The sequence below is a fragment of the Lampetra fluviatilis genome, chromosome 59 (assembly GCF_964198595.1).
Source record: "Lampetra fluviatilis chromosome 59, kcLamFluv1.1, whole genome shotgun sequence".
Classification (NCBI taxonomy): domain Eukaryota; kingdom Metazoa; phylum Chordata; class Hyperoartia; order Petromyzontiformes; family Petromyzontidae; genus Lampetra; species Lampetra fluviatilis.
The window spans coordinates 2169504-2185613 of record NC_136333.1 but is presented as its reverse complement, the minus strand read 5'-3'; the positions used below and the strand labels follow the sequence as shown (position 1 = coordinate 2185613).

The window sequence follows — 16110 nt, the reverse complement described above, 5'->3', positions numbered from 1 at the left end:
TGGTTTAAGGAATACGAAACTCTGATCCAAGGCTTAGCCTGCTTCCTCGTCGGTGCTGCTATCGTACTCGGGGGGGGGGGGGGGGCCGTCGGGCACGGGGGTGTTCGTAGAATGCGGCGGGCAGGTTGGTCGTGATGAACACGAGCTTCTCCTCCACAATCGTGGGCGCCGCCAGTGAGTTCCTTCGCTTGGAATGGATGAAGCCCATCGTTGAGAAGTTGGCGAAGTGCGGTTCTGCAATTAGAACCAATTAAACCGGATTTCTCCCAATCTCAGATGGTTTAATATAAAAAGACTATTAAACCCGATTGTAAAAAACCCGACTGTGCCACCCTTGACTCTTGGACCATCTGCTTCACGGAGGACGTTAAAGAACCTGTGACATTCGAAAAGGAGGAGGCAATTGTGCGCCGGTGTCACGGCCCAAATTTGACAGTTTTAAAACATCATGAAATTAAACATGTAGGCGTTTGCGAGCAATTTTATTCATAATAAAGGTTTGTGGGTTAGATCGCGTTAAAGCTAACGAAATACTACACAAAGCTCGTGAATGATTGTCACAAGAGAGAATATAGCACAACAGGAGTGAATTGTCTCATATTTCTGAATATCTAAAGCACTTGTACTTGCATATCAACAATAGTGTATCCATACATTATTGGAATATAACCGACACTATAACACAACAATGGGCTGATAATGTATTTAACGTAACCAAAACTAACCAAATTAATAAATTCGCGAGACTTAATAACAAACAATTCCCAACTAATCACGAATAATTGAAAAATAAAACTTTAATTAACTTAACTAGCACTGATTTAACCAGCGACATGGTACCGGTCCTCTCTAAAGTTCTTAACTTTCCCGTTACCCCACGTACAATTCCAGTAGATGAGATCATTGCTGAGGTAGTATCAGCGGTAAGACAACTTCCACATAATGAGGCAGAGATGACTAGGCACAAAATTTCCAAAATAATTGAGAATAGCAAAGTACCAAAAATAAATATTAGCTTTAGCAAAGTGAGTAGGTTAAACGTTGAGTTGTATAAGGGCACCACGGGGTAACCAGCCCCTCCCCACCCAGCCCCACCCCTCCCACCCCCCCACCCAGCCCCACCCTCCCCACCCACCCCACCCAGCCCCTCCCCACCCTCCCCTCCCTGCACAATGGACACAATAATCCCCTGTGGGCTGGTGTAACCAGGAGGTTCCTACCAGTATAACAGACTCCCATTCCTGAATATTTTGCTCGGACGCGGCCTAAATGGTAAAATAACACACAGCATTTACTGAAAGGAAACGCACACTGATGCCTATCTGAATGCAGATTCGCATCATCACCCCGCACAGAAATCCTCTCTCATCAATACGCCAGTACATCGAGCTAAACAGTGTCAGATGGTGAAAGTCTAGGAGAGAGATTAAACATGTCAAAGAAGCGCTATGATTAAATGGCTACAATAGTGCTCAAATTAACAGAGCATTGAATGCCAAACCAAGATTGAACAGCAATACTGCTGAAAGTGATCAGGTTATTAAAACAATTAAAATATCATATATTGCGGGAGTAACTGACAAATTAGGTAGAGTTTTGGAAGAAAAAAAAATCTCATTAAGATTTGACACGGTACACAAAATTCAAAAACTAGTATCTTGTACTAAAGATGAATTGCGTAAGTTATCAACAGAAGGTGTGTATCGGATGAATTGCGTATGTGGCAGATGCGGTACACAACATTCTAAAACTAGTGTCTTGTACTAAAGATGAATTGCGTAAGTTATCAACAGAAGGTGTGTTTCGGATTAATTGCGTATCTGGCAGATGCTATTAGATTAGCTTAAGACTGAAAGAACACCAAATAAATATTAAATACTCTCAAACACAACTGTCAGCAGTTGCAGAACATGCTTGCCAACAAGGAGACTCAATTGATTTTGATAACGTTGAAGTGTTGTGTAAAACTAATTATTACTGGCCGAGGCTAATTCGTGAATGCATTGAAAATGGGAGATATACATTAACCGCTCTGACAGCTACAGGCTTAGTGCGGCCTGGAAACGTATTATTAACTAATACATCTTAACTACAATTCCTTATACGAATGAATTAATTACTGATATATTTCACTATTCTGGAAAATCGCCCGATGGTGCTGGATGTAATTACCAGCAAAACGTCGTATTCAAATTGTAAATGTTGTGGATTTACTCTCCAACACACCGGTGGGCTGAAGTAGTAAACTAATTGGCGCGTTGTTTCCATGACGAACCTTACTGGCTGTGTCGGGTGGTGGAGAGTTACGACACATTTATACTTACGCGATCTAACCCAAAGACCTTGATTATTAATTACGAAATTTGAAACATTTATTTAACTGCAATAACAAGTAGCAACATCGCAGTCTACTGGCAGACCAACACCTGTCCACTTGCGGGTCGGTGCCGTCTTTAATTTGTGCTGCCCAGGGACGGCTGCCAATGACTAGGTGGACCCCCTCGGCCATGTTTCTAACCATCATTGCCTGACGCCGACCCATGTTGCCGTGTTCCTGCCGTGCACTCGTACGTGTGTATGTACGTTGAACTTCTTTCGTACTGTACGTAACCAACCGTGATAATCGGAGGTGCGCTCATGCCAGGCTCGCAATGATCGCGGGGTCCCACACTCAGCTGACGGCACGGCAGCAGCAGCAGCTGGCGTCGCACATCGTCCGCATGCTGGGCGCGCACCGCCACATCCTGGACGCCTACATCGTGGTACCTACCGCCCGTCCACCTCCACATCTCCCAAACGGCGCTCGTTTCGATTTAAAGCTTTCGTGACTGCAGGGATTCATCTTCTTGGTTCTTTCGGTAAAGACCTGTTCTTCGCCTGAGGACGGCTGCTTGCGTTGTCGCCGAAACGTCGTGAGAATTGTATTTTATTATGTTTTATTTTTATTATTTTATTATTTCCCTTCTACGTGACTTTACCGAAAGAACCAAGAAGGCGCTCGTTTAGTCGGGGTGGTTTAGTGTAACGGGTGTTGCCGCCACGGCGGCGGCGGCGGTGGTGGCGTAACGGGGCAGCGCGCTGGACTCGCAATCAAGAGGTCGCCGCCGGTTCTAGCTCCCCCGCCCCCCCCCCCTCTGGCGCGGCAGCTGAAACGTCGCGGCAAATGTATTCAATCCCACCACCTACCACCACCACTCGCCACCTGTGTCCACCCAGCAGTATAAATGCTTTCACCACAGTCGACCGTCTGGTCACGTGTGGTGGGGTAAAGTGTGGGGGACTCCCACCTCTTCAAAGATGCGAATGATTGCTTTGTGTTAACTGCTAAGGGGGGCCATGTGCTTGGTCACAGCTCGACTGACTCGAACGCTCGGGCTCAGCTCAGGCTTGAGCCGCTCACCTGCTTTCAACAACTGCGTGAGCGAGCGGCTCGGCCAAGGCTCAGCTCGCAGAAATCCTGAGCGCGGTCCCAGTTAAGCGCAGGGCTACGAGCCACGGCTCGCTTGAGCCAGCCCGAGCCGTGACTAAGAATACGGGCCTAGGTTTTTGTTTGTGTGTCCTCCTGCGCCACGCCGTCCGTCACGCCACCCCCCCCCCCCCCTCGCACGTCCGCGGTGTCGCCAGGAATTCTTCACAGAGAACCACTGGGAGAAGCTCCCAGCGCGGTGGCGAGAGGTTCTGGATCAGCTGACGCCGGCCCAGCTGGGCTCCTTGCTGCTGTGCGGGGAGCGGTGCGGGTAAGGGTGGGAGATAGGCCCCCCCCTCGCAGCTTCGCTCGCACGGGGAGCTCCGAGTGATCGGAGACGGCGTGCCCCTGCGGTGTCAAGCGCGGTTCTCTGTGCAGTTCTCCGTGATTTTGTGCGGTTCACCGTGCATCGTGTCGTGTAGTTGCAGGCGTCTTTGTGAAATCCACGTGGTTTCCTAGGTTCTGCGTGGTCTGTGGTTATCTGTGGTGTCATGTGATTATCTGTGTGTAGTGGTTCCGTCTGATGCCATGCGGTGCAGTGCAGTTTATTCGGATCCTAATTGGTCTGCATGGTTCTTTGTAATGTTGCTTCGCATGGAGCGATGTGATTCCCTGTGCTTGTGTGTTTGACACGCAGATTTTTCTCCGGGTCCTCCGGTGTTTTCCCTCCTCATTTCGAATCAACGTGCGTTCAGAGTATTTGGCCACTTTATTTCGCTATCATTTGTGGCCAGGTCGCTTCTGAAAAAGAGCTATATAGCTCAGTGGGCCTTACCTAGTAAAATAAACACAGTTTAACATAAAAATAGTTCAGTTTAGATGTCGTGTAGTTCTTGGTGGTGTCGTGCGAGTGTGGCCCTGTGAAGTTCTACATGGCTCTATGTGTCACCACGCGTGTCCCCACCCACCCCCCCACCGCCGCGTGTCTCCGCGTCACTCTGTCACGCCCAGGCTGCCCACCGTGTGGCCGCTGTCTCTGCTCGCGTTCCGCGCCGCATGCTCCGCACTGCGGCTTCCTCGGGTGCCGCGGGGGAGCGTAACGGGGTCTGCGGGAGGCACAGGGCCAACGGGAGGGACCCCGGAGTTCAGGCAGAACCCCTGCCAGAGCGCCCTGCTGCAGCACCTGTACCGCGTGCACGTGAAGCCAAAAAAGCAGCACGAGATCCAGAGGCTGGGCATGGTGAGGAGTGTTACAAAGACAAAAGATTCACCCGCCGTGTTAGCCTTGACAGGCTGTTGGGAAAAGTGCTATTAGTGAGCACCTATGAAGGCCGGAACGGCGCTTGAGGGGTGGATGTCCAACATCATCCGCCTTTGTCTTACCAATGCGGATGTTTGCACACAACTTCAGGTACCCATTTAAGTCCGAGTTGACCCAGGGGATGTTCAGGACAAAGTTAAGATATTTTTTTTACGTATATTCGCGGGTTGCTGAGTTTGTAGCGCAATGCGCAAAGCAATGTCCCGCTGCTCCCCATTCGCGCACAAATATGCACGAGCTGAGGCTGACATGCTTGCATGTGTGTGTGTGCGTGTGGCACGGACAGTTGGTGCGTCAGCTGTGCGATGAGGTGGGGTGCGAGGAGGTGGTGGACGTCGGCTCAGGACAGGTGAGCAGTCATCAGCACAAACCCACATCCTCGCCCACATTCTCGCCCACATCCTCATCTTAACCCACACCCACAGCAACATCCACCAGTCGCCACTAAATAACGGTGACGTCAGGCCGACCGAGACGGCTGACAGATGCACCACCTGTGCTCCCCACTGCGCCGTCCACACGCTCGACTTGCATTGACCCTCACTCAGGGCCCACCCAGGGCTCCTGCCGCCCGCTTGACCCCGCCGCCCGCGTGACCCCGCAGGGCCACCTCTCTCGATTCCTGGGCCTTGGGCTGGGCCTGGGCGTCACGGCCGTGGAGGCCGACCCGGCCCTCGTCTCCGCCGCCGTTCGCCTCGACCGCCAGCTCCTGGCGGCCGCGGCCCGCAAGCACGGGGCCGCCGGCGGCACTGGCGACGCCGCCGCCCCCCGTCAGGCCGCCGCGCCACCGGGTGGGACGGGTGGACGCTGACGCCACCGCCAGTTGGCAGCACTTCGTGGCGCTGCTGCGAGACGCGCCGGGCCCAGGGAGCGGCGACACGGGCGGTCCGATCTGCGGCGATCCGGAGGAAGGGCTCCCCGGGAGAGCTGATGGGGGGGCGGCAGCGGCGGTGACTTCGGTGGCCACCGACGGGCCGATCGACGGGCCGATCGACGGGCCGATCGACGCGCCGGTATGTGGGCCGGCGGACGGGCCCGGCGTGGTGCTCACGGGGCTGCATGCGTGCGGGGACCTGAGCGCCGCGCTGCTCCGTCTGTTCGTGCGCTGCCCGTGCGTCCGCGCCGTCACCTCGGTCGCCTGCTGCTACATGAAGCTGTCGACGTGCGAGCAGCAGCAACAGCCGGGCGACCCGGCTTGGACGCCCGCGCGTGGCGAGCACCACGGTAACTCGTTTCCGCTCGCAAGGGCCCACGTCGGTGTTGTCTGATCGCTAGAATGCGAGAGATGACGACAGTTGGGGAGGCCTTCATCCGTTCATCTAGCAGCGGATAGATCGTGGCCGACGACGCACTCCCACAGTTTCACGAGCCTCCCCCCCCCCCGTTGCTCCATACGTTTAAATGCCCCCCTCTCCTAAAACTAAACTAAGTGACCTGAGTCGCCAAAAATAACAGAGGCATTAAAACAAAATACAAGGACAGCAATTACAAAATGAGAGCAGCACAACTGAGTTGCAGGAGAAATAAAAACACTGCACATAACATAAGTTGACTTCGTCAAATGACTTTTGAACTATTAAAAAAGTCAGATAAAACATTACACCAAATTAAGGTAGTGATTGTCTAGTTACCGCAGCCCTTGCGAGAGGTACGCTCGACTACTAAAACTATTTTTATTTTTGGCAGGTAAGGCCCACTGAGCTAGTAGATCTTTTTAAGAAGAAACCTGGCCACAACTGATAGCTCAACGAAGTGGCTTATCATCTTGTGGAAATGTATAGCAGCCAAATACTCCGAACGCGTCATGTTGATTCCAAATGCGGAGGGAAAAACTGGAGGACCCGGAGAAAAATCCACACGACCACGGGGAGAGAGAGAGACACCGCAAACTGCAAATATACAGCAGCAGGCATCAGGGTCGGGAACGAACCCACGACCTCCTGCATACCAGGTGATGTAGTTAACATCTTGCCACCGTTGCACGTCACACCTCGCGCCCCCCTTCTCCGCAGAACCCGGTTACCCCATGAGCTCGTGGCTGGCGGCCCTGCCGGGCCACGACCTGCCGTACCGCTGGCGCGAGCTGGCGTGCCACGGGCTGGAGGATCACGCCGAGCGGCTCACCGCCTGCGACGACGGCGCTGCCGCCGCCGCCCTGCGGATCCACGCGCACCGCGCCGCCCTCGAGATCCTGATCCGCGATCGGCGGCGTGACTTGTCTCGCGCGCCGGTGCGTCCCGTCAAACACGCGCACCGCCTGGAGTTCAGCGAGTACGTGGGGGGTGGGGTGGGGTGGGCATGGGGGGAGGGGGTGGGGGGTCGCACGGTTGGGTGGGGAGGGGCACCTGCTGAGCTTGAGCAAGTACAATCACTTTTTACCAGTAAGTGGCGGTGACGTCGCCACGACGCCTGTGCCAAGCTTTGTGCGCCTTGAGGCCACGTGAAGTGTCGAAGGCTCACTGCTGGCTGCTCACGGGACAGACCCAGGTGCCACGGGTTGACTGACCGAGACGGCCGGCAGATGCACCACCAGCTCTGCTCCCTACTGCGCCACCTCGCTGCATTCTATCCGCCCTGCGCCCCGCTCGTCGTTGCGAGCGCCGCTCCCCTGCCCTCCGTTGTCGCTGGAGGGCGACTGCAGTTACCGTCGCTACGTGCGCCCAGTTGCTCACCGCGGCATCTTGCTCACCCCCCCCCCCCAGGTACGCGGCGCTGGGCCTCGCGCGGCTGGGTTTGGCGCCGCTGGGCGCGGGCGACGGCGAGCGCGTGCGGGCGGCGCTGGGCCAGCAGGGCCGGACCCTCGCCTTCTTCACCCTGGCGCTGGCGCTGGCGCCGCTGGTCGAGTCGCTCGTGCTGCTCGACCGCTCGCTCTACCTGCACGAGCAGGGTGCGGACACTCGCCTCCCGGCACTCTCCTCCCTGCACTCTCCTCCCTGCACTCTCCTCCCTGCACTCTCCTCCCTGCACTCTCCTCCCTGCACTCTCCTCCCTGCACTCTCCTCCCTGCACTCTCCTCCCTGCACCCGCACAACGCTCTCCCTGCACTCTCCTCCCCACACTCTCCTCCCTGCACTCTCCTCCCTGCACCCGCACAACACTCTCCCTGCACTCTACTCCCTGCACTCTCCTCCCTGCACTCTCCTCCCTGCACTCTCCTCCCTGCACTCTCCTCCCTGCACTCTCCCTGCACTCTCCCCGCACTCTCCTCCCTGCACTCTCCTCCCTGCACTCTCCTCCCTGCACCCGCACAACGCTCTCCCTGCACGCCGCTGCTGCACCCTGCACGAGACCAGGAGGGGGCGCCAGGCGACGGGAGTTCACGGTTGCGTAACGGAGCGGTGACGCGCTGACTCAGGCTTGGTAACAACAACAACGCAGCTCACGCTACAGGCCCGCACACGCACGCACACGTCCTCGTGCGCGTCCAAGTGGATCTGTCACTCGGTGGCGAGCGGTAGCGCCGCGAATTCGGCCACCCCGGATTCGATGCCCCGCTCGCGACCGATAGCCGTGGCGAAGGTATTTTGGAGCGGCCTCTGGATCTCCTCTAGCCGTCGATTCAGCCTGAACTACCGTGTACCTGGTGCGGTGCGAAAACATCGCCACTGAGGGAGACAAAGGCAGCGGGGCGTGGTGCCGGCTTTTGTCTTACTTGCCATCGATACTTTCCGAAACACAAATTTTTTTTTTAATCAGACCCTATACGGGGGATCTTTGTGCCCTCTCAGCGTATTTTGTCTCCGATCTCTGCCCTATGCCCTCCTCCTCCCCCGTTGCAGGCTTTGAGAGCTTCCTGGTGCCGCTGTTTGACCCCACGCTGTCCCCTCGGAACTGCGTCCTCGTCTCACTGAAGAGGTCGCCGAGCGACACCTGACCTCGCCCCCCCCACACGCTGCCCTCCTGCGGGAAGAGGAACACCCCCCCCCCTCCTCGACCGAGGTGGTACACCCCCACGCAACCCGCCCACGTGGTACATCCCTACCACCGAGCCTGCTTGAAGCCAGGCTGGGCTGACGTCTGCACGTTCTCCCCACAGGGGTGGTGCAGGGTCGCAGATCTCGCGTCTGCAGCGGAGCGCCCGCTGCCCTCCGCACGACGACCGGCAGCCCTGGAGGGATTCGGAGATGCCCCCCCCCCTCCCCAATCAAGCCGGGAACAATGGATGCTTCCGCGTTAGTCCGACATGGCACCGGGCGTCATGTGGCACAAGCCTACCCTGGTGTACACGCTTAAACGCAAAGGCAAACCCCTCGCCCTTGTAGCCTGCAGGGCGCTGTTGGGGCAAGTGCTGTTTGCGAGCGTCTATTAGGCGGGGGTGGGTGACACCACGACACCACGCCAGGCCGCCTTGGCCGAGTCGACCCAGGGGAGGCCCCGGGACCGGTTGAGGCATCGCTCGCTCCCGACGTTAGCCGTCACAGTGCGGGTGTTGCCGGGTTCGTAGCGAGCCGGCGCTAACCACTGCGCCACCGCTCCCTGAAACCCCGACACCCACGCCTCCCCACGCGCACGGGGGGGAGGGGGGGCTGTCCCCATTGGCCACCACTTGTCAACAACACCGACCGGTTCTGCGCGAAAATCCACTCACCTGGCCCCCCCCCACCGCTCACCACCATCCCCACAAACCGGACTTTCCTGTGCGTGCCCAGCCGGCCGTGAGAAGAGACCGGACACCGCAGGATGGCCCCTGGCAGTCCCCACGTTTACCGCAGCGGTGGTGACGGTGACGCCACCGACAGCGATGACTGTTGTGACGATGACGACGATGGTGACGATGACGGTGATGATGATGAAGACAATGCCGACAGTCGTGACAGTGGCAACGATGTGACTATGGCGGTTGGGTCGCGCACCTTTCCGACGCGTTATCGGTTTGTTCGGGACTCGATGCCCGACGTCTCGTTACACCCACTTTGAGCTCTGCAGTTCCTGAACAGCGCACGGCAATACCGCCCCCCCCCCCAAAACAAAGCACACGGCGGGGGAGCGGCACAGCAACAACCCGAGGAAGCTGCCGGCACGTGGGGCGAAACGTCGGGCAACAGCGTGCCGGACAAACACTGGCGGCGGTGGTGGCGCGACTCTTGCGAAGTGGGTCACTGCAGCGGTCCCTGCTGAACGGCGCAAACTCGGCGGCGTGCGTGCACCCTGCCCCCCCCCCGATCCCCACGTCGCCCCCCCCCCCCTGATCCCCACGTTGCCCCCACGTCTTGGCCCCCCGGTGCCCACGTCGCTCCCCGATGGGGGGGGGGGGCGGGGTGAGAGGGGAACGCCTTCGCCCGGGGCGCAGCGCCTGCTCCGTCGCGTTTTCGCAGTCCAAACACCAAACACCACCCACGCGCCGCCACGAGAGCGGTGGTTGTGTGCACGGCGCTGTTCGCACGCGGCCGGCCTCACGACGCTCCACATAAACTCGTCCCAACCCGGAAACCGAAACCCTTCGCTGATAAAACCCTTTGCTGATAAAACTCTTTGCTGATAAAACCCTTTGCTGATAAAACCCTTTGCTGATAAAACCCTTCGCTGATAAAACCCTTTGCTGATAAAACCCTTCGCTGATAAAACCCTTCGCTGATGAAACCCTTCGCTGATGAAACCCTTAGCTGATGAAACCCTTTGCTGATAAAACCCTTCGCTGATAAAACCCTTCGCTGATGAAACCCTTTGCTGATGAAACCCTTAGCTGATGAAACCCTTTGCTGATAGAACCCTTTGCTGATGAAACCCTTCGCTGATAAAACCCTTCGCTGATAAAACCCTTTGCTGATGAAACCCTTCGCTGATGAAACCCTTCGCTGATAAAACCCTTCGCTGATAAAACCCTTTGCTGATGAAACCCTTCGCTGATAAAACCCTTCGCTGATAAAACCCTTCGCTGATGAAACCCTTCGCTGATGAAACCCTTAGCTGATGAAACCCTTTGCTGATAAAACCCTTCGCTGATAAAACCCTTCGCTGATGAAACCCTTTGCTGATGAAACCCTTCGCTGATGAAACCCTTTGCTGATGAAACCCTTCGCTGATGAAACCCTTTGCTGATGAAACCCTTTGCTGATAAAACCCTTCGCTGATGAAACCCTTTGCTGATAAAACCCTTCGCTGATGAAACCCTTCGCTGATGAAACCCTTTGCTGATGAAACCCTTCGCTGATGAAACCCTTCGCTGATAAAACCCTTCGCTGATGAAACCCTTCGCTGATGAAACCCTTTGCTGATAAAACCCTTTGCTGATGAAACCCTTCGCTGATGAAACCCTTCGCTGATAAAACCCTTCGCTGATGAAACCCTTTGCTGATAAAACCCTTTGCTGATGAAACCCTTCGCTGATGAAACCCTTCGCTGATGAAACCCTTCGCTGATGAAACCCTTTGCTGATGAAACCCTTCGCTGATAAAACCCTTCGCTGATAAAACCCTTCGCTGATGAAACCCTTCGCTGATGAAACCCTTTGCTGATGAAACCCTTCGCTGATGAAACCCTTTGCTGATAAAACCCTTTGCTGATAAAACCCTTCGCTGATAAAACCCTTCGCTGATGAAACCCTTCGCTGATAAAACCCTTTGCTGATGAAACCCTTCGCTGATAAAACCCTTCGCTGATAAAACCCTTCGCTGATAAAACCCTTCGCTGATGAAACCCTTTGCTGATGAAACCCTTCGCTGATGAAACCCTTCGCTGATGAAACCCTTTGCTGATAAAACCCCTCGCTGATGAAACCCTTCGCTGATGAAACCCTTTGCTGATAAAACCCTTCGCTGATGAAACCCTTCGCTGATGAAACCCTTCGCTGATGAAACCCTTCGCTGATGAAACCCTTCGCTGATGAAACCCTTCGCTGATGAAACCCTTTGCTGATGAAACCCTTCGCTGATAAAACCCTTCGCTGATGAAACCCTTCGCTGATGAAACCCTTCGCTGATGAAACCCTTCGCTGATAAAACCCTTTGCTGATAAAACCCCTCACTGATGAAACCCTTCGCTGATGAAACCCTTTGCTGATAAAACCCTTCGCTGATGAAACACTTCGCTGATGAAACCCTTGGCTGATGAAACCCTTGGCTGATAAAACCCTTCGCTGATGAAACCCTTCGCTGATGAAACCCTTCGCTGATGAAACCCTTTGCTGATAAAACCCTTCGCTGATGAAACCCTTTGCTGATAAAACCCTTTGCTGATGAAACCCTTTGCTGATAAAACCCTTCGCTGATAAAACCCTTTGCTGATGAAACCCTTCGCTGATGAAACCCTTCGCTGATAAAACCCTTCGCTGATGAAACCCTTTGCTGATAAAACCCTTTGCTGATAAACCCTTCGCTGATAAAACCCTTCGCTGATAAAACCCTTCGCTGATGAAACCCTTTGCTGATAAAAACCCTTTGCTGATGAAACCCTTCGCTGATGAAACCCTTCGCTGATAAAACCCTTCGCTGATGAAACCCTTTGCTGATAAAACCCTTTGCTGATGAAACCCTTCGCTGATGAAACCCTTCGCTGATGAAACCCTTCGCTGATGAAACCCTTCGCTGATAAAACCCTTTGCTGATTAAACCCTTTGCTGATGAAACCCTTTGCTGATAAAACCCTTCGCTGATGAAACCCTTTGCTGATGAAACCCTTCGCTGATAAAACCCTTTGCTGATGAAACCCTTTGCTGATAAAACCCTTCGCTGATGAAACCCTTTGCTGATGAAACCCTTCGCTGATGAAACCCTTTGCTTATGAAACCCTTCGCTGATAAAACCCTTCGCTGATGAAACCCTTCGCTGATGAAACCCTTTGCTGATAAAACCCTTCGCTGATGAAACCCTTTGCTGATAAAACCCTTCGCTGATGAAACCCTTCGCTGATGAAACCCTTTGCTGATGAAACCCTTCGCTGATGAAACCCTTCGCTGATGAAACCCTTCGCTGATGAAACCCTTTGCTGATAAAACCCTTCGCTGATAAAACCCTTCGCTGATAAAACCCTTCGCTGATGAAACCCTTTGCTGATAAAACCCTTTGCTGATGAAACCCTTCGCTGATGAAACCCTTCGCTGATGAAACCCTTCGCTGATAAAACCCTTTGCTGATGAAACCCTTCGCTGATGAAACCCTTCGCTGATGAAACCCTTCGCTGATGAAACCCTTTGCTGATGAAACCCTTCGCTGATGAAACCCTTCGCTGATAAAACCCTTCGCTGATGAAACCCTTCGCTGATGAAACCCTTCGCTGATAGAACCCTTTGCTGATAGAACCCTTTGCTGATGAAACCCTTCGCTGATGAAACCCTTCGCTGATAAAACCCTTCGCTGATAAAACCCTTTGCTGATGAAACCCTTCGCTGATGAAACCCTTCGCTGATAAAACCCTTCGCTGATTAAACCCTTCGCTGATTAAACCCTTTGCTGATGAAACCCTTCGCTGATGAAACCCTTCGCTGATAAAACCCTTCGCTGATGAAACCCTTCGCTGATGAAACCCTTCGCTGATGAAACCCTTTGCTGATAAAACCCCTCACTGATGAAACCCTTCGCTGATGAAACCCTTTGCTGATAAAACCCTTCGCTGATGAAACCCTTCGCTGATGAAACCCTTTGCTGATAAAACCCTTCGCTGATGAAACCCTTCGCTGATAAAACCCTTCGCTGATAAAACCCTTCGCTGATGAAACCCTTGGCTGATGAAACCCTTCGCTGATGAAACCCTTCGCTGATGAAACCCTTTGCTGATAAAACCCTTCGCTGATGAAACCCTTTGCTGATAAAACCCTTTGCTGATGAAACCCTTCGCTGATGAAACCCTTCGCTGATGAAACCCTTCGCTGATGAAACCCTTTGCTGATAAAACCCTTTGCTGATAAAACCCTTTGCTGATGAAACCCTTTGCTGATGAAACCCTTTGCTGATGAAACCCTTCGCTGATGAAACCCTTCGCTGATGAAACCCTTCGCTGATAAAACCCTTCGCTGATGAAACCCTTCGCTGATGAAACCCTTCGCTGATGAAACCCTTTGCTGATAAAACCCCTCACTGATGAAACCCTTCGCTGATGAAACCCTTTGCTGATAAAACCCTTCGCTGATGAAACCCTTCACTGATAAAACCCTTCGCTGATGAAACACTTCGCTGATGAAACCCTTGGCTGATGAAACCCTTGGCTGATAAAGTCCTCAACAAATAAAACTGACCAAGCATCGTGTTAACTGCGCGGTACCTGCGTTTTTAAGTGTTGCAGTAATCTTCGTGCATTTCAAGGAACGATTTAAAACAAAATATTTCATTTACGTGGCTAAAATAAAAGTTTTATGTTGCGGTTATTTTGCTTATTGATTGTTGTTTTTTACGAAAAGCATTTATTTTTTACCCAGCAGGAAGTTGTTCGCGCTGTTGAAAGCTCGCGCAAGGCTCCGGAACAATATGGAGAGGCATGAATCCCTGGCCACCAGCGGCCTACCGAGGACACGTGTAGCTTGGAGGACAGAGAGCGGCCCTTCTCTAGGCCCCCACAGTTCCATGTCCATCTTCTTCCGCAGTTTCACGTCTTTACATTTGACAATGTGATCAGAATTTGACATTGTCAAATGTACTCCGGTCGCCCTAACTTCATGGCATATTGTTTTCCCCACCAGTCACCGCCAAGGTGACCTTGCCGTCGGAGATATTTTTAATCGAGGCGCTAAACGACGCTAAATAATCACTGTTAGCATCCGCCACCCTGAGGGAGAGGGAGAGGGGGGAGGGTGGCGTTACAACCGAGCCATTTTTGGGGCCTGCGACTTCAGGGGATGAACGTACCGCGTGTGGCAACCTCTCATTACACCCCCTCCCCCTCCTACCCGGAGCCGCAAATAGACATTTCAATTATCGCTTTTGTCCGCGCGAAGATTCGCGATCGTCCCCGGCAGGTATCGGCCAAGAGCTTTCAGAATCTGTGTCACTTCCCCTTCGTTCGGTCGGGGTCGGCTGTGCTCCGTCGAGATGCAGCCGCGCACAATTCCCCGCTCGCACTGCTGCCGGGGCAAGTGGCCCCCCCCGCTCTAAGACCCCCCCACCCCCCCTCGCCCTACTAGACCAGGGTGGTGTATTTGTTGGCCTACTCTTCCACGCCGCCGGTCAGGCGGTCTTCGCGAGAGGGGGTGGGTGGCTTTGATGTTTTATTTTACGTAAAGGTGTGGGAGACCCGGGGAACCAGACAGGCGAGGCTACTTCTGCTTGCCGGGAACTCCCGGCCCATACCTGCAGGGATGGAGGGGCGGGGGGTTAGGTAGGGAGGCAAGGATTGATTGATCCCCCCCCCCCGGCTTCCAGCCCACGAGAGAACTGGCTCCCCATGTCGACCAATATTTATCCTGTCCCACATTCTTTCTCGGCCGGGACTTGGTGTCAAACTGGTTTAGGGCACCTCCCTGAATCTCCCTGCATCTCCCACTCCTCCCTGCATCTCCCACTCCTCCCTGCATCTCCCACTCCTCCCCGCATCTCCCACTCCTCCCCGCATCTCCCACTCCTCCCTGCGTCTCCCTCTCCTCCCTGAATCTCTCCTCCCTGCACCACCCTGCCAGACCACGTGGTGTTTGAGAAATGATCAGAAAGGTCACGTGGTGGGCGGGCACGTGGTGGGGGAGGGGGGGGCGGTGAGGAGGAGGAGGCGCCACGGTCTTTTGAAATCAGCACGGCGGCTCCGATAGCATCGCGAGACGACCCCCATGCCCATACGTGCAGCTCATCCCACCACGCCCCTGAATTCCTGTCTCTCCCCCCCCCTCTCCTGAGCCCCTACCCCCCTACATTCTTACCCCCCTGACCCCTTACCGGACAACTGTTTAAAAAGAGCTGCATAGCTCATCGGATTCCTACAAGATGAATAAAGATGATTCTACAAACTACCCCCTAAGCCCCTATATCCATACCCCTCCCTCCTACAGCCCTACCCCCCTGACCCCCCAAGATCCCTGACCCCCTGCATTCCCACCCCCATGACCCTCTATATCCTGACCCTCTATACATGTCAACCCTCTCCCTGACGCCCTCCATCGCTCCCGAGGAGGCTGGGTGGGAGGAGCGGGAGGAGGATAAACGCCCTGAACGGGTGGAGGCGAAGCGAGAAGAGGCGTGGGTGGGAGGGGGGGAGAGAATGCACGGGCGAAGAGGTGGCGAAGGAGTAGAAGCGGGTGGGGGTAGTGGGTGGGTGGAGGTAGTGGGTGGTTGGGGGTTAGTGGGCGGGTGGGGGTAGTGGGTGGGTGGGGGTTAGTGGGCGGGTGGATGTAGTGGGAGGGGGGGTTAGTGGGCGGGTGGAGTGGGGTTAGTGGGCGGGTGGGAGGTAGTGGGAGGGGGGTTAGTAGGGGGGGTTAGTAGGGGGGGTTAGTGGGCGGGTGGAGTGGGGTTAGTGGGCGGGTGGGGGT

At 54.6% G+C, this 16110-nt stretch overlaps 1 protein-coding gene across 1 annotated transcript; it reads left to right on the top strand.

Moving 5' to 3' along the window:
• The first annotated feature begins 2647 nt into the window (after nt 1-2647).
• METTL25B (methyltransferase like 25B) lies at nt 2648-8613 on the top strand. The gene is made up of 9 exons (XM_078880801.1): nt 2648-2762; nt 3625-3737; nt 4418-4646; nt 5014-5076; nt 5332-5471; nt 5503-5992; nt 6688-6998; nt 7430-7614; nt 8507-8613. The coding sequence occupies exons 1-9, from the start codon at nt 2652-2654 to the stop codon at nt 8599-8601; spliced, it is 1737 nt and encodes a 578-aa protein (XP_078736927.1). The 5' UTR covers nt 2648-2651; the 3' UTR covers nt 8602-8613.
• The last annotated feature ends 7497 nt before the right edge of the window (nt 8614-16110 follow it).

Coding starts and splice junctions, on each gene's coding strand:
- METTL25B (XM_078880801.1), top strand. CDS start 2,652: ATGATCGCGGGGTCCCACACTCAGCTGACGGCACGGCAGCAGCAGCAG. Junction 5,077..5,331: donor TGGACGTCGGCTCAGGACAG/GTGAGCAGTCAT, acceptor GTGACCCCGCAG/GGCCACCTCTCTCGATTCCT. Junction 5,472..5,502: donor CGCAAGCACGGGGCCGCCGG/CGGCACTGGCGA, acceptor GCCCCCCGTCAG/GCCGCCGCGCCACCGGGTGG.